Source organism: Manis pentadactyla, chromosome 3 (assembly GCF_030020395.1).
Source record: "Manis pentadactyla isolate mManPen7 chromosome 3, mManPen7.hap1, whole genome shotgun sequence".
Classification (NCBI taxonomy): domain Eukaryota; kingdom Metazoa; phylum Chordata; class Mammalia; order Pholidota; family Manidae; genus Manis; species Manis pentadactyla.
The window spans coordinates 12,118,935-12,143,653 of NC_080021.1; the positions used below are offsets into that span (position 1 = coordinate 12,118,935).

Sequence of the window (24,719 nt, forward strand, 5' to 3'; positions counted from 1 at the left end):
TTTATCTTCCACATACAAGTGAGATCACGCACTATTTGTCTTTGTCTCTGACTTGTTTCACTTAGCATAATGCCCTTGAACTCCATGTTGAGCAAAAAGGGCAGGACATCTGCATTTAAGTAAGTGATCATTATGCATTTAACATTATGGAACTGCCTTTACAAGGGGAAGGGTCTGGCCTCCTCCTCCTCCTCTGAGGATGGGGGCTTCCAGGTGCCCCATGTGCCCCTCTCCCGAGTCCCCTCCTCCCTTGACCACTCCGCATCCTGCCATTCTCCTGGGGGATTTCAAATGTCACGTAAGAATTACTCTGAGACCTGAAATTGCCTAACCAGAGGACGGAAGTGTTGGGCAGAGGACAGGAGCCTGTGAAGGAGACAGAATGGGGACAGCCCCGTGAAGGAGCTCCTGTGGACCTCTGTGTCCTGGTATCTAGAGGGAAGGGAGCGCCCAGGAGGGACAGTCATGTAGGTGTTCTCTGGAGGCTTCGGTGGGGCCAGGCTCCTGGGGGCCAGCTCAGAGGGGCTTGAGGCATGAGGGCCGGGGGCAGGTGAGTGTAGCATGTACAGGAGTCTTTCAGGAGGCTGGCTGTGGGGGGACAGTGGGTGGAGGAGGTGACAAGTGGAGGGGACACTTGGGTTAGGGGTCATGAGATAGGAGAGACCTGGGCTTGTGGAAAGGTCATGGGGTCAGATCCAGGTGACCTGGAGAGGGTGAAAATAAGTTTGTGCCCATCAGTGTGCTGGACGCTGGTCTCCGTTCTCCCCTCAGCTCTGGGGAGGTGGGCTCTTTGGCAGGGGAGAGGCTTCCTCAGGACATAAAGTTAAAAATAAGAGACTTGATTCTCCCTTTTGAGAAGAAGTGAAGGGAGTTCCCTCCTCTCTGTCTTATAACATTTATTTTAGAAAATCTTGATTGTAAGTACTTTCTCCTCTCTTTGAATTGTATATAAATCCTTTTGAAAATAGTTTTAGGAGCCAGGAATGTCTTTCTCAAGGATCTGAGAACTATTCAATATAAAGAGAGATGTCAGGGAGAGATGTCTATTTATCAGGGCCCCAGTTTCTGTGGAAGGGAAAGAACCTAAATTCAGTGAGGACTTTGCTCCAAGCTGCAAATCTAATTGCTTTTATAGAGATATGAGAGGTTGGTTTTCTTTTGATAAAGTCAGTGAGCTAACACAGGGGATCACTCCAATTACCAGGATAATTCTAGGTCAGGATAAGCCATGTGTGGCAGATGGTGCTGTCAAGTCCTCTTATTGGAGAACTAGTGATCATTTATCTTGAAAATGCCTATGTAATGGATTGTATCTGCTTGGATGTACAAACAGATGAGACAAAGTGTAAGGGTGGCGTTTCTTTCTGTTATTGCACTCACTTAGCAGATTGCCTGTAACACGCACCACATTCTGATTTAATGCTTATTCAACAACATTGTTTTCTTTCCTACTACATTTGTGGGCAAGTTTTCTGGGTTGGGAGATTTAGCTGAAACTCAACGAGGGATTCTAATTTCTCAGCTGCCCAGGGCACACACTCCTCCCACCACCCACAGCCACCTCCACGCATGGCCCCACTGAAATGTTGCAGAGATACGAAATAGTCTCCCATGTGGGGAGGGGCCACAGGGGTGCCCAGCGCAGAGGTATCCTTAGCGCTGGGCAAAGTGCAGCCTGAATCCCGGCCACCCCCATACAGCAGGGCCCCACCACTCCCAGCAGCTCAGCTGTGTGGGGGCAGAGCCCTCGCAGGTCGCCCATTGCCCCCATTTCAGCCCACCACGTATCTACACAGCAGCTACAGACGGCAGCTATGACGTCCTCGTCACACGAGGCAGGATTTTGTGGGCACCTCTCCCTCTCTCATGAGCCTCAGATGAACAGTCCCCGCCAACACTCTCTTTGCGTTCAGGCCCCACGTGGGTGAGCAATCGATGCCGGCCTATCGCTGCAAACCCAGGTGGAGCAGTGAGCCCTAGAAACACAACCAGCTCGGAGTCCCTGGTCTCTCCCGTCCCCGTGTGGTGTCCCAGCTAGAGCTCAGCCTGACACAGCTGGGGTCCTGCTCCTCAGGTATCAGGAAATGTCTCCTTTGTGGGCTCTTGCTCCCCATTGAACACTTACTTAATCTTTGCTATTGGGAAAATTTCTGATCTCAGTGCATTTCTTACGTGAAATTTGAAATCACCTAGCAGGATGGCAGGACTGGGAGTGGACAAGGGAGGAGGGGACACAGGAGAAATGACACACAGGAAGTCATTGTTAACTATATTGTTAACTGTAATAATGTGCTGTGTATTACACCCCAGTACTTAATTATTTTATAACTGGAAGTTTGGGTCTTTTGATCACTGTTACCCATTTTGCTAGCCTCACTCCACCCTGCCACCAGCAGCCATCAGTCTGTTCTCTGGTTCTATGAGTTTGTTGTTTTAGATTTCACATTTAAGTAATCCCATGCAGAATTTGTCTTTCTCTGTCTGACATTTCACTTGGCATAAGGCCCTCAGTGCCCTTCCATGTGGTTGCAAATGGAAGCATTTCCTTTTTAATGGCTGAATAATATTCCATTGTTATACATACCACAACCTCTTTGTCCATCTATCCATGGATGCTTAGCTTGTGTTTATGTCTTTGCTATTTAAGTAATGCTGCAAAGAACATGGGAGCACAAATATCTTTTCAAGATAGTGACTTCATTTCCTTTGGATAAATACCTAGAAGTGGAATTATGGGATCATACAGTAGTTTTCTTTTTATTTTTTTTGAGGAACTTCCAAAATGGTTTCCATAGTGGCTGCACCAGTTTACATTCCTACCAACAGTGCACAAGGGTTCCCTTTTCTCCACGTCCTTGCCAGCACTTGTTATTTCTTTCTTTCTTTTTTTGATAATAGCCATTCTTACTGGTGTAAGGTGATACCTCATTGTGGTTTTTATTTGCATGTCCCTGATGATTAGTGATGTGGAACCCTTTTCATGCACCATTGGACATTTGTATGTCTTCTTTGGAAAAAGGACTATTCACATCCTTTGCCCATATTTTAAATAGATTGTTTTTCTATTGATTTCTATGAGTTCTTCATGTATTTTGGATAGTAACCCTTTGTCAGAGAGTTTGCAAATATTTCCTCCATTCCATATGTTGTCTCTTCACTCTGCTGGTTGTCTCCTTTGCTGTGCAGAAGGAAACAGCCTTGTGGTCTGATGCGGTCCCGCTTGTCTGGTTTTGCCTTTGCTGTCTGTGCTTTTCATGGGGATTCACGGGACCCAGCAGCTTCTCCCAACACATGTTTTTAGCCCAACATTGACATCCACCCGAGCCTTCTGCTTCTGGACCACAGTGTCACTGAATGCAAAAGGGTTTGTCACAAACGTTTCTGGGGAAAGGAAAGGTACTCTTAGGTTTAGCTAAGAAATCACTCTGGAAAAAGCTTAGGTGGGAAGTGGAATGGCTAAGTACTATTTTGCCCCAAACCTCCTACTCATTTTAAACTTTCAGCCAAGAAGCCAACTAAGGCATTAGTGTTTTAAGTGTAAATTACTGCTGTAGTTGAGTGTTTGAACCCACCCAAGGGTCGGATAACAGGGATAGCGTCCTTACCCTAAGTAAGAATGATCCCACTTGAGCACTGGTCCAGGAGGTCCATGGCATCATCTCTCCAGGTCCAGCCTCTTCCCTGGCAGGCACAGCCTCGGGCCCTGGAGGCAGCACACTGAGCAGAAAATGTTTAGGATTTGGAGCCAGACAGCTGTGGGTTTGGAGCCTAGTTCTACCAGTTCTCTGGATGTAACTTGGAACAAATTATAAGCTTCACTGGACTTTCTATGAAATGGGGATAAATATTCCTACCTCAAGAGGCTGCTGTATTAAATAAACTAACATACATCTGGATTCAGATAATCATTAAATTCTCGAATGATCTTGGGTCCTTGTCCCACGCCTTTAGTTCCTTGAGAACTATCTCCTGGCTGCCTCTTGGATTCTTGGGTGCCTCTGTCTTCCTCTATCTAACCATTCTTGTTTTCCGTGCTTTGCCTTCTTTACTCCTGACTGATAATGGGACTGAAGAGTGTGGATCTAGGATGTCCATGAGGGAGAATTTAGCTGGAATGTCAGATTGTTCTCAAAGCTTGAGAGAAGACTCTCCTTTTTCTTCCACGACATGATGTATAGCAGGGGTCAGTGCTACTCCACGGGCATTTTACAGGCGTCAGCTTACTGCCTCCCAGCTGTTGGGGAAATATTTGCTAATGTGCTCAAACATGGAGAAATGCTGTGAGGAGCAGATAAGAAGGGGAGTACAAAGTTCTCCTGGGAGAGGAAAGAAAGTGGGTACTTTCTCATCTTCATATTTTTCTTAAAGGGGAGGACATAGATATGACTTTTTAACTTACATAGTGACTAGATCATAAATCTCTCATAACTTTGGTATCCTGAAGATCGTCTGGGCTTCTGAGGGAAGCACTACTATGAAATCCATTGCTCTTTATGGCTGGAGTAGGGGTCACCCCACTGCTAAGCCAGGGCCCAGGAAGGGATCAATTCTCTTCTCAACTGAGAAGCCAGAAAGAAGGTTTGGTCCATGGTAAAAGAGAACTTGTGTAGTGGTAGAAATGATGGTGGTGTTTACAATTTTGCAAGGACATCTCATTCTCACTGAGCAGTAATATTTGAATAAAACTTAAGGGAGGTTGGGGAATGAGGCACATAGCTATTCGGGGGAAAGGGTTCCAGGTAGAGAAATTAGCAAGTGCCAAGACTGAAGCATGGAATGAGTCATGGGTGAGAAAGAGGGAGTTCAGAAGAATCTGAGGGGAAGACAGTGCAGGTCCTTGTCAGACATTGTAATGACTTTGCTTTTACTTGAAGTGAGACTAGAAAGCATTGGCGTGATTTGACCTCACAAGTGACAGATCTGATGCACCTTTTGAAAAGCTGCCTGTGTTTGCTGTGTGCACAATACCTGCACCGAGGCAGCCAGGGCAGACGCAGGGCGTCCAGCGGGGAGGAGACGGCACTGATCCAGGTGAGAGCCGATGGTGCCTTCAGCGGGGTGCTGGCACTGGGAGTGGTGAGAAGTGGGCAGACCCTGGTCTACACTGCAGGCAGAGCCAACAGCTATAAAAAGAGTGGTGTGAGTGGGGGCCCCCGGGGCTTCTCAAAACCCTGACAGTCTGAGAGACTCAGGAAAGTGCTATGGATGATGTCAGAAAAATTACTCTGAGATGGGTTGTTGGGTAGGGAGTGAGATGAGCAAGGGGAGGGAGGTGCGGTGGGTGGAGGGGCAGGACGCTGAGATGCAGGAACCGTGAGTCATGACAGCTGAAGGGGAGCTGGCCGGGAACCCAGACAATGAATTATACGCACATTGGTGACTGTGTGTGCTCTCAGGTGCTGGTAAGGGCTAGCTGGGTTCTTTTTTGGACCTCCTTCCTCTTACAGAAGAGATTAAATGGGTCTCTGTCAATTCAGAGACAGCTGACTGATGTGAATGTTTCAGAGAGTTTAGGCCTTTGTCGTATATGCACGAGGAAGCGGCGTGCGGACCTAAACATGCCCTTGTTGGTAGCTGGAAGGGGCCCAAGCCTTACTTCCACAACTAACTTGCAGGATGATCTTTAGTGAACAAAGATGAGATACTGAGACTATGAGCCCTGCCAGGGAAGGGGGACCATTGAACACCTTAATTTGTTGAAAGAGGCAAAGTGGAGAAAATTTCCTTTCCCCGAATATATATGCACTTTCTTATGGCCACAGCAGCTAAGATCAGTCTGGCCAAATTGTATGACTCATGATCACCAATTAGAGGACCATGTCCTACATGCATGTGCATTTCACACGTTCAGTGTTGCACAGGCTGCGCCTTTCTAGGTTTTACGCAATCTTGCTGTGACCCAGAATGTAGCCTTCATGAAGATGGTCATGAAGTGGTTAAAAAATAAAACCCCAAAGCCTACTTTTTTTGTGCCAAATGGACCAAGATTCTCTAGAAAGGTCAGCATGGGACAGGAAGAAAGGTAGAAATAAGCTTCCAGAGAAAGGACAAGCATATGTGCCGGAGCCCAGGGGAGGCGGTTTCTGGTTCTGGATTCAAGGGCTGGGATAGAGAGGTTAGTAAGACAGAGTCCCCAGCTCCAGAGACTTACCTGCAGTGTGGAGACACAGACAAAGCACATGTGAAAAAATGGAAAAATAAGGCAGTTTTAAAGACCAGTAAGAGTTGTGAGCAGGATAAAATGGGATATGATAGAGTTAGTAGGGAGGCCCTCCTCCAAGGAGATGTCTGTGTGTCCATCGTGGTGGGGAGACACCCTGATGGGACGGGGGCTTGGCAGCACATGAGGCCTCAGATGGGAGTAAGTCGTGCCTGCTAGGGTGCAGCGTGGAGGTCCATGTGGCCATTCTTAGGAAACTAAGAGGGTCCAAGGAGACAGGCAGGGGCCGGACAAGCTGGCCCTGTGGGTATTGTGTGTGAAAGAACAAAGGTAAATAAAAATGTTGTGAAACACTATTAACTAAACAAATGCCATAATGAGTGTCAGGACTGGGGTAATAGAGAAAATGTACAGGCCGGCCTTCGGGCCATACAGTCTCTGCTCCTACGGGCACTTCACATAGTCCACAGGGAGGAATCGGAAATGATGTACACAGGTTTCGGGCAAGTTATTGTCATTCATTTTACAATGTACATTTTTTACATAAAATTTACCATTTTGCATTTCTCCATTTTATTTATCTTTAAAGGGAAGGTTGTCACAAGTTCGGATTACATAATACTTGATACAGGGGCAGTGTTGCATGAGCCCCACACCTAGGCAGTTCAAGGCTCTTCCTGGGGCCCTGCCCTTCTACTTGGCCCTGTTCCTAAAGTGTTTTTCTATCTGTCTTGTTGACTCATGGTTATATTTTACCTACAGCACATTTAAGATAGAATAGGAGCTGAAAGGTGTTCCAGCTGTGACTATGAATCATGAATCAAAACCTGTTTAGCCAGTTCTGTTGAGAAATGATGAGAAATGGGCATGACTTCTGAAGAACCTTATCTACTCTGTGCCTGGATAGCCTGACAGCTGTAAAATCAAAGGCTATTTATTCCTCTTCTTTTGGCTGGGAAGGTCTTGAGAGCTAAGATTCTGTGATCCAGAACTCAGCTTCGTATCTGGCCTCCTGGAAGAGAAAAGGGCCCATCATATGCTTATGCTTATTTTTCCAGGATATTGCTTTGGAAATTGAGTCAGGGATCCATGGGTGGAATGAAAATACAATGAGCAGCATCACATTTATCTGTTCTCTGGAGTTTGTGACAAACTCTACCTGGCAACGGGAGGTCTGAATTTCGGAAGGAGCCCTACTCGACAGGAGTCTTTCTCTACAAGACAAAACAGTATAGAATCCGGTAAATTCTAGCTGGGGTCAGGGGATGAATAAGAAGAGAAGATACTATGGTCAGATGTTCAGGATGGGGTTGTGGGTTTGTGTTCACAGTTTTGTTTTATTTTTGTTGCTTAATTGGGCCCAAAGGTGGCACTTCTTCCTCTGGCTCTCCTTTATAAAGGAGAATTTCTGAGAACATGCAAGTATGTAAGGCTAGGGGATGTATCTTTGCTGCGTCTTTATCCAGGTCCAGTCTTAAGAGAATCTTCTTTTCTTCCTGTTATTTTCTGTTATCTCCCGATTGCTTCCATGACCCTTGCCAGGCAGAATTGAAATGGTAACATGAGGGGATTTTTACATGAGCCATTGGAACTAAATTTTATGTAACTGGAAAATCTTATTTCTATTTTCCCAGAAGAGAACAATTTTAAAAGATTCTTCAGTTGTTCTGCAAAATGCTCTAAACCCTTCCCCTGCCTAGCTATTAAATATTCAAGTTCATGATTCTATCTACACTCAGGTTTCAATTTCTACCTGTATGCATACAGGACCTGCATTTTTTATCTCTAAGGCAGCGCAGTGCTCTACTCTCAGCACCAATCTGGATAACCATCTGTTTTAATTTTCTGTTGGATCTCAAAATCAGCAGGCTAAAATATGAATTCGTTTTTGTTCTCTTCAAATAGGTTTTCTTTCAGTGTTCCTTAGTCAAGAAAGGGTGCTACCATCCATCCAATTACCCATGTCAGAACCCAGAAGTCTTTCTTCACCCGTCCCTCTTTCCCACAGAAGCCATCACCAACTCCTTTTGATTTATAGCATCTCCTTGCTCATCATGCTGTGTGAACTGCTGTCACCTTCATCTGAAACATTCTATTAATAGCCTCATAACTAAGCTGCGTTCATTCACTGTTGCTCCCTTTCAGACTGAGAGGACTTTTCTGTATTGCAAATCTATTTATTCTGCTCCTTTCATTCATTCTCTCTTCATTGCTGATACTCAAGAACACACTCGACTTTTGATTGATCTTATATGTAGAGACCTTATTGAATTATAATGATCCCAATAATTTGTCTTGGAGACAGTTCCCTTGTCTTGTATATAACACATCATCTGTAAATAATAACAGTTTGGCTGTTCCTTCCAAATCTTGTGCTTCTCATGTATTTGCCTATCACTGTGATGGGTAAAACCTCCAGAAAACTGCAGCATGGCAGTGGTGGGAAAGAGCATCATTGTATTATTTCTGTCTTTAAAGGAATATTGCTAATGTTGCATCATTAATTTGATGTTTGTTGTAGGGTTTTGATGGATGCCAGTATTCAGTTAGGGAAAAAAAGTTCCTAAATTTCTAATTTGCTAAGTTTTAAAAATCATAAATGAGTGCTGAAATGTTTTTCTTATATTTTCTGCAGTGTTCATACAGCTTTCCCATTAATACATGAATGTGTGAGTTATAGTGTTAGATATTTTAGAGGTAAATGATTCTTGTTTTACTGGAATAGACACAACCTGACAAAGATTTTTGAAAGACCTCTATGGACTGTGTTTGCCATTGCAGTTGACCCTTGAACAACATGGGTTTGAACTGTGTGAGTCTACTTTTCTGTAGATTTATTTGAATAAATACACTGGAGAAATAGAGATTTGCAACAATATGAAAACACTTGCAGATGAACCATGTAGCCTAGAAATAAAGAAACAAGAAAAAGTTATACATGTCATGAATGTATGAAATACATGTAGATAACTAGTCTCTTTTATCACTTACTACCATAAAACCAACAGTAGGCATTCGGTAGTTAGGTCCTGAGGGAGTCAAAAGTCAAGTTATACATGGATTTTTGACTGCACAGGGGGTCAGTGCCCTTAACGCCTGCATTGTTCAAGGGTCAACCGTATTTTATTTAGGATGTTTTTTCCCCATGAGATTCTGAAGAAAGCTTTATTATCCCAGAAATTAGCAAAACATTGGAAAATCAGGAATTTCTTAGTAGCTATTCCTAGGTTTGTTAGAAAGGAGAGCTATAAAAGAAATCTCTTTAATTTATCCATCACGTGTTATTATCTCTACTGCTTGAGAGCCAGACAGCATTGATCTCCCTATTTTAAGCAGAGAGACAAGTATACTCTGAAAACTGGAATATTAATTTCAACCCCTTTGCCAACCTGTCATTTTTAAAGAGACTTTGTCTTTAGAGTAGTTTTGAGTTCACAGCAAAATTGAGCAGAAAGCATAGAGATTTTCCGTGTATTCCCGGCCCCGACACATGCACAGCCTCCCCCACTAACGACATCCCCTTGGAGGGGTACCTAGTTACAGCCGATGAACCTGCACTGCCACATCACTGCCACCACGAGTCCACAGTTCACATTAGGGCTCACCCTTGGTCGTGTACATTCTAGGGTTTGGACCAGTGCATAATGGCATGTACCTATCATTACAGTATCTTACAGAATAGTTTTAATGCCCTAAAAACCTTCTGTGACCTGTGTATTTGTCTTTCTCTCCCCTTAAACTCTGGTAAACATTAATCCTTTTATTGTCGCCATGGTTTTGTCTTTTCAAGAAGGTCATATAGTTGGGATCATGCAGTATGTAGCCTTTCAGAGTGGCGTCTTTCACTTGGGAATGTGCATTTAAGTTTCTCCCATATCTTTTCATGGCTCGATAGCTCATTTCTTTTTAGTACTGAGTCGTGTTCCATTGTCTGGATGGACCATGATTTATTCATTCATTGCATACGTCCTGAAGGACATCTTGGTTGCTTCCAAGGTTTGGGAATTATGAACAAAATCTCTATAAAATCCATGTGCAGGTTTTTGTGAAGACATAAGTTTTCAACTCCTTTGGGTAAATACCAAGGAGTATGATTCCTGAATCATGTAGTAGGAGTATATTTAGTTTTGTAAGAAACTACCAAACTCTCTTCAAAGTGGCTCTGCCATTTTGCATCTCACCTACAATAAATGAGAATTCCTGTTGCTCCACATTCTTGTGAGCATTTAGTGTTGTCAGTGTTTTGGATTTTGGCTATTCTAATAAGTGTGTAGTGGTGTCTCATTTTAATTTGCATTTTCCCGATGAGATACGATGTAGAGCATCTTTCCATATGTTTACCATCTGTGTATCTTCTTTGCAAAGGTGTTTATTCAGATTTTTTACCCACTTTTTTAGTTGGGTAGTTCATTTTCCTTTGTTGAGTTTTAAGTTTGTTGTAGATTTTGTATAACAGTCCTTTATCAGATGTCTTTTGCAAATATTTTCTCCCAGAATGTGGTTTGTAATCTCATTCCCTTGATATTTAGGATTTTTAAGATCTAGGTTCGTAAGTTAAATTGTCCTGTTGTACTTTTATACACTCCTTGTCTAGTGTCAGGCACAAGGTTGCAAAAAAACTCATAAAATTAGTTGAGGAATATTTCTTCTTTTTCCAGTAACTAATCCTTGGGTATTTGATGGAATACACCTGTAAAACTGCCTGGGCCTAATTTAAGATTATTTTGGTGTCTATTTTGTAACTATTGATTTAATATCCTTAAAAGTTATAGGTCTTTTTAGATCAACAATTTATTTTTAAGTCAGTTTGTATAAATTACATTTTTCTAGGATGTTGTCCAGTCCATCTAAAAGTTCAAATTTATTGGCAAAAGTTCATATTTTTTTCATTGTTTTGTTATAATTATGTTCCCATTGTAGTTCCTAATCTGTTCGTTTGTGCATTTGTTCCTGATCAGTCTTGTTAAAAGTTTGTCTATTTCATTTGTCATTTCCTATGACAAACTTTGGGGTTTGTTGATCTTTCCTGGCATATTTTTCTTTTCTGTTTCATTAATTTACATTTATATTTTTATTGTTTCCTTCATTCTACTTTTTGAACTGCTTTGTAGTTCCTTTTTTCTGACTTCTTGGTTTGAATGCCTTTTTTTTTTCATCTTTAGCCATTCTTTTATTCTGATAAAAACATTTAAAGCTACAAATGCATTCTACTATTTTTATTTGCAATATTCATATTGTCATTTCTTCTTTGACCTGAGTTTTTTAGATGTGTGGATTTCTTTCTATAGATCCCACACACTTTGGGGTTTAAATCATATTTTTATTAATTTAAAATTTAATGACATGATGATTAAAAAATGTGATTTGAGTTGTATGATTCTTCCTATTTGTTGAAGCTTACTTTATGACATAATACATAGTATGTTTTACAAATACTCTCTGTGTGTGAAAAGAATGAATAGTCCCTTTATGCAAAACATGCAGTTTTATATGTGCTCATTAAATCATTAAATTAAGTTTGGTAATTTCATTGCTCATATATTCTGTATCTTATGACATTTTTTAATACTCCATCCACCAATAACTGACCTCTTTCTCTTAACAATATTTGTAAGTTTTGAGGCAACTTTGTTAGGTTTACCTGTGTTCTAATTATTATATGTTGTATTTTTTATAAAGTGATCCTGTTTTACCTTAATTTTTTAAACAGAAATCTACCTTGTCTGATATGAATATGAAATGCTAACTTTATTTTGGTTTTGCCTGATTTGTTTTTTTCCATTCTTTTAATTTTAACTTTCTGATCTTAATATTATAAATGTGTCTTTTGATAAAAAGTGTATTTCTAGATTTAAAAAAATTGAATCTGATAATCTCTGACTCTTAAATGGGCTAGAGTTAATCCATTTATATCTACCATATATTTTGATTTATTTTTATCATTTAGTTTGAGTTTTGTTTTCTCTGTGCCTTCTTTCCCTTCTTCTTCTGTCTTTTTATTAGATTAGTCATGTTTTCTTAAACATTCAATTTCTATTCATTTAGTGGTTATCCTTAAACTTTTAACGTGCATACTTTGACAAAATCTAAAATTAGTATCTCAAATTTCTTACTGCAGAAAACCACAAAGATACTTTAATTTTTAAGTTCTGATTTCCTTTCCTCTGACTTCATGTACATATGTACATATGTGTGCATTTAGTCTGTTTTACTCCAAAGAGGGGCCCAGTTTTTTGTGAATCTCTCCTCTGTTACAATTCTGTATTTGTACACACACACACACACATATATATATATGTTGTACTTTATATCCTCCATGTGTCTTAATATCTCTGTATTTCCTCTTTACATTCCTCTACTGAATTATGGTTATATTCTCCAAATCCAACTTTTAGTTCACTAATTCTCAGTTAAACTGGGTCTAATCAACTATTTATCTCATTCACTGAACTATGACTCAATTTTTCATCTTTAAAGTTCTTTTGGGGTGTTTTTCCAATCTGCCTGGTCACTTTTTATAGCACCTCATTCTTTTCTCATGTTTTTGTTTCCTTATTTATGTTTTCAGTGTTTTATACATACTTCCCTAGCAGTCTCTACCAGATTACTCAGTTTTATGACCTTCTGTAGATCTAATCCTGATGTATTTTGTGTCTGATGAACCTTACTGAGTGTGGTTTGCTTCCACATGTGTTTTGTCTTTTTGGATTGTGAGATCATCTAACACTGGACTTCATCTATGGTTCCTGTGGGGCCTGCATTTAGTCTGTTTTACTCCAAAGAGGGGCCCAGTTTTATGTGAATCACTCCCCTGTTACAATTCTGTATTTGTTGACTTCGTTTTGCTCTTAGAATAAAGACCAAAGACCCCAAAGAACCTCTAAAGAGCGGCTCAGCCTGGCTGCTACCCTCTTCCTGAGCGTCATGCTGCACTCTCTCCACCACTCTTTCCACTCCAGCCCCTGTGCCAGCTACTGCAATGGACCGAACTGTCTCCCATTGCAAGGCCTTCCTTCTGTTCCTTCTAAATGCTGTTCCTTCTGTTGAGGATCCTCTTTCCTTCCTTTATTTTAATCAACTTCTACTCACCTAACTTCTCAGCTGAATAATCACTTCCTTAACAAAGACTTCCCTGGCTTCCCAATGGCTCTGGCCAAAAACAACAACAATGAAGTATTTGTCATAGGTTCTGAGAGTATCAGGTGCCTCCCCTCTATGGCACTAATCATGATTTATATGTATTCATGTACTTATTAGTGAGATCATTTGGTAAATATTTTTCTTTCTCATTAGGCTGTAATCCTTAAGAAGTCAGGGACCATTCCTATTTTTGTTTACCATGGTGTAGCTGCAGGAGGAAAGATGTACCTGGCCCAGGGCAAGTTCCCTGTGAAACTGGTGAAGCCAAAATAAGGGAAAGGATTAGTTAGGAGAAACCATTTTTCTTGCTCACAGCTTGCTTGAATTTGCTGGCCAGTCTGGGCACTGTCTGTCCCCTCTGGCAGCAGCTCCCACTCTGCAGCCTTGGCACACTCTCTACTTCCCACCCACCCCTTCTGGAAGGAACTCCGTGAGCGGGTCCTTGGTGACTGGCAGACGCCAGACCCATTACGTACCAGGAATGGAGGGGAGGAGAGAATGGCTGTTTTCTTTCTACCTCTTGCTCCAGATGACAGGAGGCTCTGCAGTGGTAAACACCTATTGATATGTAAATAGACTAAGGCCAGGCGGGAGATTCTGGAAATTCTACAATATACACCGCCCATGGTATTGTCAATTCTTAGCATAGGGCCTAACACCTAATAGGTACTCATTAAATGGTGCTGAATAAATGAGTTAATGAATGAATGAATGAATGAGTTACCGTAAATACATTTTTCCAGAAATCTTACCTGTCCTGTTAAGTACTGTTTGTCTCTTTTGCTGAGACTGCTGTAAAGCCTGGGCTTACTAAAATTGAAATAGGTTTTTCTAAAAAATATGTTCAAATTAAATTTGTTCCAAGCTTTATTGAGCTATAATTGAGAAATAAAAATTGTATATACTCAAGCTTTACAGTGTGATGTTTTGATATATGCATACATTGTGAAATGATTGCTACAATCAAGTTAATTAATATGTCCATCACTGTACATAGTTACCTTTTTTGTGTGTGTTGAGAATACTTCAGATCCACTCTATTAGCAAATTTCAAGTATACAATACAGTATTATTAACTATATATATGTGTGTGTGTGTATATGTATATATGTGTATACCCTACACACACATTTTCTTTATCATTTATCTGTCTGAAGACACTTAGGTTCTTTCCATATATTGGCTATTTCAATGCCACATGAACATGGGAGTGCAGATATCTCTGTTTTTTTCTTTGTTATTGAAGTATCATTGATATACAATCTTACGTCAGTTTCAAATATATGGCACAGCAGTTCAACAGTTACTCATATTATTAAATCTTCACCCTTGCTCTAGTGTGGTTACTATTTATCAACGTAGAAAGATCTTACAGAATCATTGACTATATTCTCCATGCTGCACTACCGTTTCCGTGACCAGCTTATATTGTGAATGTGAATTATTGTGCCCCTTTATTCCCCTTCTCCTCCTCTAGCCTGCCTCAGCCCCTCCCCCTTGGTAACCATTAGTCCTTTCTCAGTGTCTGTGAGTCTACTGCTATGTTATTCCTTCTGCTTTGCTTTGTATTTATATTCCACAAATAAGTAAAATCATATGGCATTTGTCTTTGCCTGGCTTATTTCACTGAGCATAATAACCTCTAGATCCACCCATGTTGTTGCAAATGAGAGGATTTCTTTTCTTTTTATGGCTAAATAACATCCTATTGTGTATATGTGCCACATCTTTAGGTTGCTTCCATATCTTGGCTATTGCAAATAGTGCAGCAATAAATATAGGACTGCATATATCTTCTTGATGCAGATATCTCTTTAAGATACTTGCTTCATTTCCTTTGGAAATATACCCAGATTGGAATTGCTGGATCCTATTTGAGGAAATTTCATACTGTTTTTCATAATAACTCTACCAATTTATATACACACCAACAGTATACAAAGTCCTGTTTTTCCACATCCTTGCCAACACTTGTTATTTTTTGTTTTATGAGAATAGCCATCCTAATAGTTGTGAAGTGGTATCTCCTGGTTTTGATTTACATTTTCTTGATTATTAGAGATGTTGAATATATTTTCATATACCTGTTAACCATTTGTATTTCTTCTTCAGGAAATTTTCTCTTTATGTCCTTACCCCATCTTAAAATAAGGTATTGATTGATTGCCACTGAGTTGAGCTCCTTATGTATTTTGGATATTAACCTTTTATCAGATAGCTGGTTTGCAAATAATTCCCATTCATCTGTTATCTTTTTACTCTGTTGATTGTTTCCTTTGCTGTGCAGAAGCATTTTAGTTTGATGCAAAACAGTTCAACTATTTTTGCTTATTTGCCTGTGCTTTTGGTGTTATATCCAAAAAAATCATTGCCTAGATTAATGCCCAGAAGCTTTTCTCTTATGTTTTCTTCTAGTAGTTTCATAGTTTCAAGTCTTATTTTTAATCCATTGTGAGTTCATTTTTGTATGTGGTGTGAGCTAAGTATCCAATTTTATTTTTTTGCATGTAGAGATACAGTTTTCCCAACACCATTTAATAGAGACTCTCCTTTCCCCATTTTGTGTTCTTGGTACTCTTGCAGGAGATAAGTGGGTTATAAATGTGTGGATTTATTTCTGGGCTCTCTATTCTGTTTTATAAGTCTCTATAACCATTTTTATATCAGTGCCATAGTGTTTTGATTACTGTAGTTTTGTAATATATTTTGAAATCAGGATGTGTGATGCCTCCAGCTTTGTTCTTGCTCAAATATTTCAGGTTCCATATGAATTTTAAGATTATTACTTTTAATTCTGTGAAAAATGTTATGGAATGTTGATAGAAATCACACTGAATCTATAGGCTGCTTTGGATAGTATAGGCATTTTGATAATATTCTTTCAAACCATGAACAAGAGATATCTTTCTATTTATTTTCATCAATGTTTTGCAGTTTTCAGTGTATAGATCTTTTGCCTCGGTTAAGTTTAATCCTAAATAAGTTTTTTTAATGCTATTTATTTATTTATTTTGGTATCATTAATATAAAATCACATGGGCAACATTGTAGTTACTAGAATCCCCCCATTATCAAGTCCCCACCACATACTGCATTATAGTCACTGTCCATCAGCGTAGTAAGATGTATACAGTCACTACTTGTCTTCTCTGTGCTATACTGCCTTCCCCGTGCCTCCCCAAGTTATGTGTGCTAATCGTAATGCCTCTTATTCCCCTTCTCCCTCCCTTCCAACCCACTTTCCCCAGTCCCTTTCCCTTTGGTAACTGTTGGTCCATTCCTAGGTTCTGTGAGTCTGCTGCTGTTTTGTTCCTTCAGTTTTTGCTTTGTTTTTATGCTCCACAGATGAATGAAATAATTTGGTACTTGTCTTTCTCTGCCTGGCTTATTTCACTGAGCCAATCAATCAATACCTTATTTTAAAATGGTGCAAGGACATAAAATTATATTTCACATAATACCCTCTAGCTCCATCCATATTGTTGCAAATGGTAGGATTTGATTTCTTCTTATGGCTGAATAGTATTCCGTTGTGTGTATGTACCACCTCTTCCTTATCCATTCATCTACTGATAGACACTTAGGTTACTCCCATTTCTTGGCTGTTGTAAATAGTGCTGTGAAAAACATAGGGGTGTGCATATGACTTTCTGAAACTGGGCTGCTGCATCCTTAGGGTAAATTTTAGGAGTGGAATTCCTGGGTCAAATGGTATTTCTATTTTGAGTTTTTTGAGGAACCTACATACTACTTTCCACAATGGTTGAACTAGTTTACATTCCTACCAGCAGTGTAGGAGGGTTCCCCTTTCTCTGCATCCTCACCAGCACTTTTTTTTCCTAGTCCTTTGGGTGTTGGCCATCCTAACTAGTGTGAGGTGATATCTCATTGTGGTTTTAATTTGCATTTCACTGATAATTAGCGATGTGGAGCATCTTTTCATGTGCCTATTGGCCATCTGAATTTCTTCTTTGGAGAAGTGTCTGTTCAGATCCTCTGCCAATGTTTTAATAGGGTTATTTGCTTTTTGGGTGTTGAGGCATGTGAGTTCTTTATATATTTTAGATGTTAACACCTTGTTGGTTATGTCATTTACAAATATATTCTCCCATACTCTAGGATGCCTTTTTGTTCTGCTGATGGTGTCCTTTGCTGTACAGAAGCTCTTTAGCATGATGTAGTCCCATTTGTTCATTTTTTATTTTGTTTCCCTTGCCTGAAGAGATGCGTTCAGGAAAAAGTTACTCATGTTTATGTTCAACAGATTTTTGCCTATGTTTTCTTCTAAGAGTTTAATGGTTTCATGACTTACATTCAGGTCTTTGACCAATTTTGAGTTTACTTTTGTGTATGGTGTTAGACAATAAACCAGTTTCATTCTCTTGCATGTAGCTGTCCAGTTTTGCCAACACCAGCTGTTGAAGAGGCTGTCATTTCCCCATTGTATATCCATAGCTCCTTTATCATATATTAATTGACCATGTATGCTGGGTTTATATCTGGGTTCTCTGTTCTATTCCATTGGTTGATGGGTCTGTTCTTGTGCCAGTACCAAATTGTCTTGATTACTGTGGCTTTGTTGTAGAGCTTGAAGCCAGGGAGCATAATCCCCCAGCTTTATTCTTCCTTCTCAGAATTACTTGGCTATTCAGGGTCTTTTGTGGTTCCATATGAGTTTTAGAGCTATTTTCTCTAGTTCACTGAAGAATGCTGTTGGTATTTTGATAGGGATTCCACAGAATCTGTAGATTGCTTTAGGCAGGATGGCCATTTTGACAATATTAATTCTATCCATGAACATGTGATGTGTTTCCATTTATTGGTATCATCTTTCATTTCTCTCATGAGTGTCTTGTAGTTTTCAGAGTATAGGTATTTCACTTCCTTGGTTAGGTTTATTCCTAGGTATTTTATTCTTTTTAATGCAATTGTGAATGGAATTGTTTTCCTGATTTCTCTTTCTGCTAGTTCATTGTTAGTGTATAGGAATGCAACAGATTTCTGTGTATTAATTTTGTATCCTGCATCTTTGCTGAATTTAGATATTAGATCTAGTTTTTGGAGTGGATTCTTTAGGATTTTTTATGTACAATATCATGTCATTTTTTAATGCTATTTTAAATTGGATTGTTTTATTAAAATTTTTTTGATTATCTCCCTACCTTCTTTCAATGTATGTACTGTTCAAGTATCACTGCTCAGTGCAGCCTTTCCTGTAAAATTGCAAACACTGCCATCCTCTCTACTACTATCCATGTCCACTTAACATAAACCCAACCTTCCTTCTGGCCCTTCATTGATGATGGACTTGAGTTCTTCTTGGCCCTTTAGAGCATCCCTAGGTTGGAGTGGGAGGATACCAAACTTTCCTATTCCAGCCATAAGGAACAATGAATTTCAAAACAGAGCTTTCTCAAAGCCCAGTCTGAGTTTAGAATACCAGAGCTGAATGTTGTAATGTAGTCACAATTCTAAGTTAAAACTTGATAATCTCATGTATATGTCCTTTCCTTTAGGACAAATGTCCAGGGTAGGTGAGAAGTTACCCACTTTTTTCCCCCCTCCTAACTGAACTTTCTACTCATTTTCTATCTGCTCTTAGAAACATGTCCACCTTATTTGAAAAGGTTAGCAAGAAATTGGCCAAGGAGATTGACAGAGACCTGAAGATTGTCAACTTCTCAGATGCCACAAAAATCTCTCAGTTTGCTATATTACAGAAGAAGAAGAGTACTTCACTGTTTCGGGAAAAACCTGATGAACCAGTTCAAGTCTCCCTCATAGACATCCTGGAACCAAATTCTTCAGTCTCCAGTATTGTCAACCAGGAGCAAGAGAGGGAAGGACAGAAAAACAAAGGTGCTCAAATAGAGGTGGTGCAGCATTCAGGAATCCCTTCAATGCACACCCACCAGGCTCACCTTACCTAAAGGCAAGGGGCAAGGGACAAGATTATTTGAGAACTTAAAAATTATCTGGATCTAATCTAAATATTTGAAACTAATGAATATGCATTAGTTCATGTAATATAGAAGTCTCTTAAATTGGGAATTTTATCTCTATTTACATAAGAATAAATTGAGCCTTATAAAATAATTTGTCCCAGATTACATCCCTGGAAACTGGGAGAACTAGAATCCAAACCCAGGTCTGTCTGGCTCCAAATCCCTACATTTTCTGCTCAGTGTACTGCCTCCTGACATGAATGCTGTGTCTGCCACAGAGGAGGTGCTGTACGTGGAAAGATGATGTTGTAGGTCCTCTGGACCAGTCCACAAGTGACATCACCATTTCTCAGAATTCAGAACATTACACCTGTTATCCAACCTCTGGGATGATCCAAACATCTGGCCTCAGAAATAATTTATACTTACATTAATTATTAGTTGGCTTCTTGGCTGAGAGTTTAAAATGAGTGGGAGGGTTGGGGCAAAATACGACTCAGTTATACTGTTTCCCACACCAGTTGTTCCAGAGTGAATTCTTGGCTAAACCTAAGATTATCTTTTCTCTCCCCAAAGACTACCATGAAGTGAAAGGACCATTCTTCTTCAGAAATATTATGGTGCAGAAGCACAAGGCTGGTATCAGTGTGAATGCCGGCGTAGATGCGAGTTTGTCGGGGGAGGCTACCGAGTTCCAAGAGTTCGACCTCGAGTATCAGATTGTTACCACCCCATTTCTATCCTGGATAGACCTTAAAAAAAGGTAAGCCCTGTGAGAGGAAGAAACAGGTCAACAGCCATGGGGACTTTCTTCATGGACAAAGAGGCATCTAGCCGGCTTTGTTGCTGAGGCTCAGAATGACATCCCAGATTATGCTGCTCTTCTTGTCAAGTCATTCATTCATTCATTCAACTAGTTGATATTAGTTTTCTAATAAATATTTACTTAACCAGTAATTTACCCATTTTTTGTGCTGAAGATAGACTAATGCACAAGACAAAAAAATCCCTGTTCTGAAGCAGTTTATATGTAGTGGGGACAGTGGAAATGCAGTGAGTGCAGTGGAAATAAACAACGAAAAAAATAAACAAAGTATTAATTTCAGTGAGACAAAGGCTCTGAAACCATTTAAAGTATATGTGACAGTGTCTTGGGATTTAATTGAACTCTGTGAATGTGGGAAAAGACAATGTCCAGTGATCCACTAAGAGCTTAACTATACCTTTAGAAATAGATGTCAATTTCAATAGCATTTCTATCCATTCAAAGATTTATTAAAGAAAGCAACTGTTTAAAATCAGAGACTGCTTAGAGACTAAAAGTTACTTTCAGGGCATTGCACAACTTTTGTATTCTTGGTGTCTTGTAAGATTCATTAAAATAAAACTAACATTTGCAAAGATTGTTTTGGTGTAAAAGAGTACCTGAATTTCTGAACCTGTGAAAAAACAAAAGAATTATTTTATCCTAGAAATTTATTTAAGTAGTTAAAGAGGTTGCAATTTCAAGGATACCTTTTATTACTTAGCACCAAGAGAAATAAATAAGCCTGAGGTCATAACCTTAAATATAAAAAGAAAAGCGATTAGATACTTTAATAATAAAAAAGCACCCTGGAAAAGTAGTCATAGGTGGTAGGGCTGTTCTGAAGGTAATAAATGGGAGGAAGTGAATGGGAGTGGCTGGTGGGAGTCCATTTAGGGCTCTCTGTGGAGCTAACAATTGAACTCAAACCGAAAGAATGAAAGAAGCAAGTAAGCACAGGAGGAAAGCAGTCCACGTGAGGGGTTTAAAGGCCCTGGGGCAGGAGAGAGCTTGGTGTTTTCGGGATCAGTAGGGAGTCAGTGAGATGGAAGCTTAGACTGTCTTGAGGAAGGTGATATAAAATGAGGCTTGGAGGTAAGTAAATGTCGGATGACATAGCATCTTAGAGACACAGGAAGGGGCTTGAGTTTTTCTCCAAGGGCTGTGGGGGAATCCCAGCACTGGATGTTCAGTGATCTCCACTGAAAAGCCAACTAAGGATCTCAGCATTCCACGTGGCTGTTACCCAGGGCCCCTTGAGCACAATCAGGGTTGAGCCTCAGAACTGAAATGGAGATGGAATCTGTCTTTAGTACTTTGAACCTCTCACATCTCCCCTAAATCTGTATCTTTAAGTCATACCTACTGGCCTATCTACTGAGGACAGTCGGTTCATAAAGACCCACCTGTGCTAGAAGCATCCAGAATCCCCCCTGCTTCATCACACTCACACTTTATTGCACCACAACCCACCCTACATGTTCAGTGTGGATATCTAGCTTTGACAACAGGGCTTCCTAAGCACTGTTCTTGAACATCTGCATGTGTTCACTTCTATTCCCTTCTGGTGAGAAGCCCTGGTACTGGAAATGTATAAACTAGCCTCTAACAAGCCCAACATAATTTTGGAAAGTACACATGACCTTAACACTCTGGTATGCGCACTCTCACGTGCACACGCCCGTAGAGAATGGGGGGTCCCTGCACTGTGCACACGAGAAAAGGTGTTCTGCTGCCCTCTGTAACCTGACCTCATAAGCCAGCATCTTCCCACCCATTGACAGCTCACCTGATAAAGTCCAAAACCTTGCACCTCTTCCAGGTCTTGAAGAGAAGCATAACCCAGAATAACCTAAGAAGGCATCTCTTTCTCACCGTAACCCTTCTCCTCCCTTATATCCCCAGGAAAGTGTTGGATTCAATGCTGTCAGCTCTGAAGAACCGGACAGCAGCAGAGAACCTATACGTTGTGACAGAAATTGTGCAACTGGTCAACAGTCCTAAGCTACAGGATGTCAGAAGTTCGAATATTTTGGGAAAATTGTTAATCCCTTGGAATACTATTTTCAAGGTATGGGACGGGAACACCAAAAACAAAGCCAGCATAACCATTCCAGCCTCCCTTCTTAGGGGATCTGGTCCTACTCAGGATCTGGTTCCCACTTTTCATGTGTCAAAGAATTCTGACCCATGAACTGAGACTATATTCTAACACCTACACCTTCATTTATAGTACTTTAATATATGCAATTATTCAGCATTAGTAAAATAGGAAATAGATTGATTATGTGGTATTACATTTTGCTTTGCAGTAAATGATGGGTTTCAGAGGGTCTAAGGGTTCAGCTGCTGTACTATATACATGTCCAGTTTAATGATGGAGAAAATAAGGGATCACTAGCACCAAACATTGATAGTTAAAGTACCCTTAATGCTGTGATATCCCAAGTAGAGATGTATTATGGAGTGAGATTTAAATATATTCAAGTGCAAATATGATTTATATATTACTTAGAATAACCAGCTATAATATTTTGAATTAATTAAAGTAAATTTGTTTATCAAATATTTATTCAGCATCAAGTATGTTTGAGGGATATATAAACTTTTGTGTGTGTGTGCACAATGCATTTTATTTGTAATCTGCCCTTGCTCACTAGCTTTAGGAACTAAATAAAATAACTAAGATGTGCACTAACACAAAGTTGATGAGTTAGACCCAAGGAGGTCCAAGCTACACCCAGGTCATTTGATTCCAAGTCCAGTGGACAAAAATGTTTGATATGAATAAAACACTACTCCACTTGGGAGTGTCTGTTGATGTTCACCTTGGGGTTTCCATGAGCTTGGATTGGTAAACTGACCTTTGTGATGCTGTTAAACAGTTTGTGTATCACCCTGGCTCACGGCTGCATCAGCATGTTTTTGGCTCCGTGTGTGTTTCTGTGCCTCTGAGCTTCCCAGGCCGTTGGTGTGCCCTGAACTCTATCAGGTGATGTTTGGTGATAAGACAAGTGCTGGTGAATCAGTCTAGGGTTGAATTTTGGAGGATTCAGTTAGACATTAGGTTACCTGAAGACATTCTTCATGTTTCTGAGATATGGTTCTCTCATTCACAAAGTTAAAATAACACCTAATAAATATTTATGATAATGTATAATGGCTAAGTAGTTCCCCTGCTATATAGTAATTACCCAATAAGGAATAGTTGTTACTATTAGTTTGGTCATATCTGTGAGTCTAGCAGCCCCTGAAATCAATGCCTATGTTACTTAAAAGTATTTTGTTTTTGTATGTTGAATCATACCTTATGTACAGGACAGTTTGATCAATTATATTTGGCTCTTTGATGGAATGGTTAGGAATTTTCTTTAGATATTATTCCTGGTCTTGACAGCGGTTTGCCCTGGTTCACTGCCAAGCAGAGACAGGTTTATTATTTATTATGTTGGTTGCAGACCTCAATTTTAACCAAACAATAACCACCATCTATTCATTTCATGTCTCTAGTATATGGATAAGCCTTTGTCAATAACACTGAATACTAGGAATCCAGGTCCTTGCAAAGAGACTGCAGTGCCCAACTGTCTGCTTTACAACTTCTATCGTCAGCTTAGTTAAAAAACTAAAAACCAAAAAAGATCAAACCGAAAATAAAACAGTGGGCCAAACTTTGAATAAAATAACGACCCAAACTATCTGTATAAAATCCAAGTGACTTCAAATTAATAGTATGTTAATGTAAAAAATTACCCAAATGAAATAAGACTTATTCCCTTAAATATAGATATACTATATTAGAAAATATATTAGTATATCACATCATTAAGTTAAACAGAAAAGTGTATTCATTTCAGTGGATGCTGAAAATGTATTTGATTAATTCAATTATCACTCCTTATTTTGTGTGCAACTTAAAATTCTGTAATATGTACCTCTAAATATTAAGAATGAATTTATGTATTCAAGAAATTCATTGTGTATTTCATTTCATGATGAAAAGATTTTAAGAAGCCTTTATTTTGTCAAGTTTAAAAAGTTAAAGATACTAAAAAATTTGGTAAACAGTAAGTTAAAATCAACAATGGATACATGGTATACTTTTTCAAACAATTAACCAGCATTTTTCACTAATGTAAAACACTGGGGGCATTTGTATAGAATAAAGAAGATAACAAGAGTGTTAGCACCATTATTACCTAATTTTATTTTTCCTAGATACATTGAAAAAGGAAATGAAATGTTAGATATAACTTCACCTGGAAATAAGTGAATTTACATGGAAAAAATGTCAGAAAAGATCTGAATAAATAGAGAAGCAAACCATTTTCCTCAAAGTTAAACTGGAGTTGTAAAGATGGCAATATATTAGGGAAAAAAATATAGGTTTAAACAATTTTCATTTAATGAACCAATTTCTTTTCCCTTATTTAGTTTGGTGGAGACTTGTTTATCTAATCTAAATTTACCAGGAATAAAAAACGGATGAGAACACATATAAATGTTTTAAAGAATCACAGGAGGGCAGGGGGACATGGGGGGAGGATCATCTAACAGATAATAAGTCAGTATAAAGCTAAATGATATAGATATTGTAGGACTGGTACAAATACAAAAGCAGAAATGAATTGAAGATAATTAATATGATTATTATTTAATTAATTTAGCA

At 39.4% G+C, this 24,719-nt stretch overlaps 1 protein-coding gene across 9 annotated transcripts in view; it reads left to right on the top strand.

The window, feature by feature from the left end:
* Positions 1-7,047: 7,047 nt before the first annotated feature.
* The window catches only part of LOC118915093 (gasdermin-C-like), a 69,692-nt gene continuing 52,020 nt past the window's right edge, over positions 7,048-24,719 (top strand). For all 9 annotated transcript variants that reach the window (XR_008996138.1, XR_008996139.1, XR_008996137.1 and 6 more), the window contains exons 1-4: positions 7,048-7,401; positions 18,903-19,159; positions 19,822-20,008; positions 21,956-22,121. Coding sequence is in view for 1 of the 9 variants with exons in the window: in XM_057497742.1 (XP_057353725.1) it covers positions 18,907-19,159; positions 19,822-20,008; positions 21,956-22,121 (606 nt within the window). In the remaining 8 variants the exon portion in view is untranslated. The remainder of the gene's footprint in view (positions 7,402-18,902; positions 19,160-19,821; positions 20,009-21,955; positions 22,122-24,719) is intronic.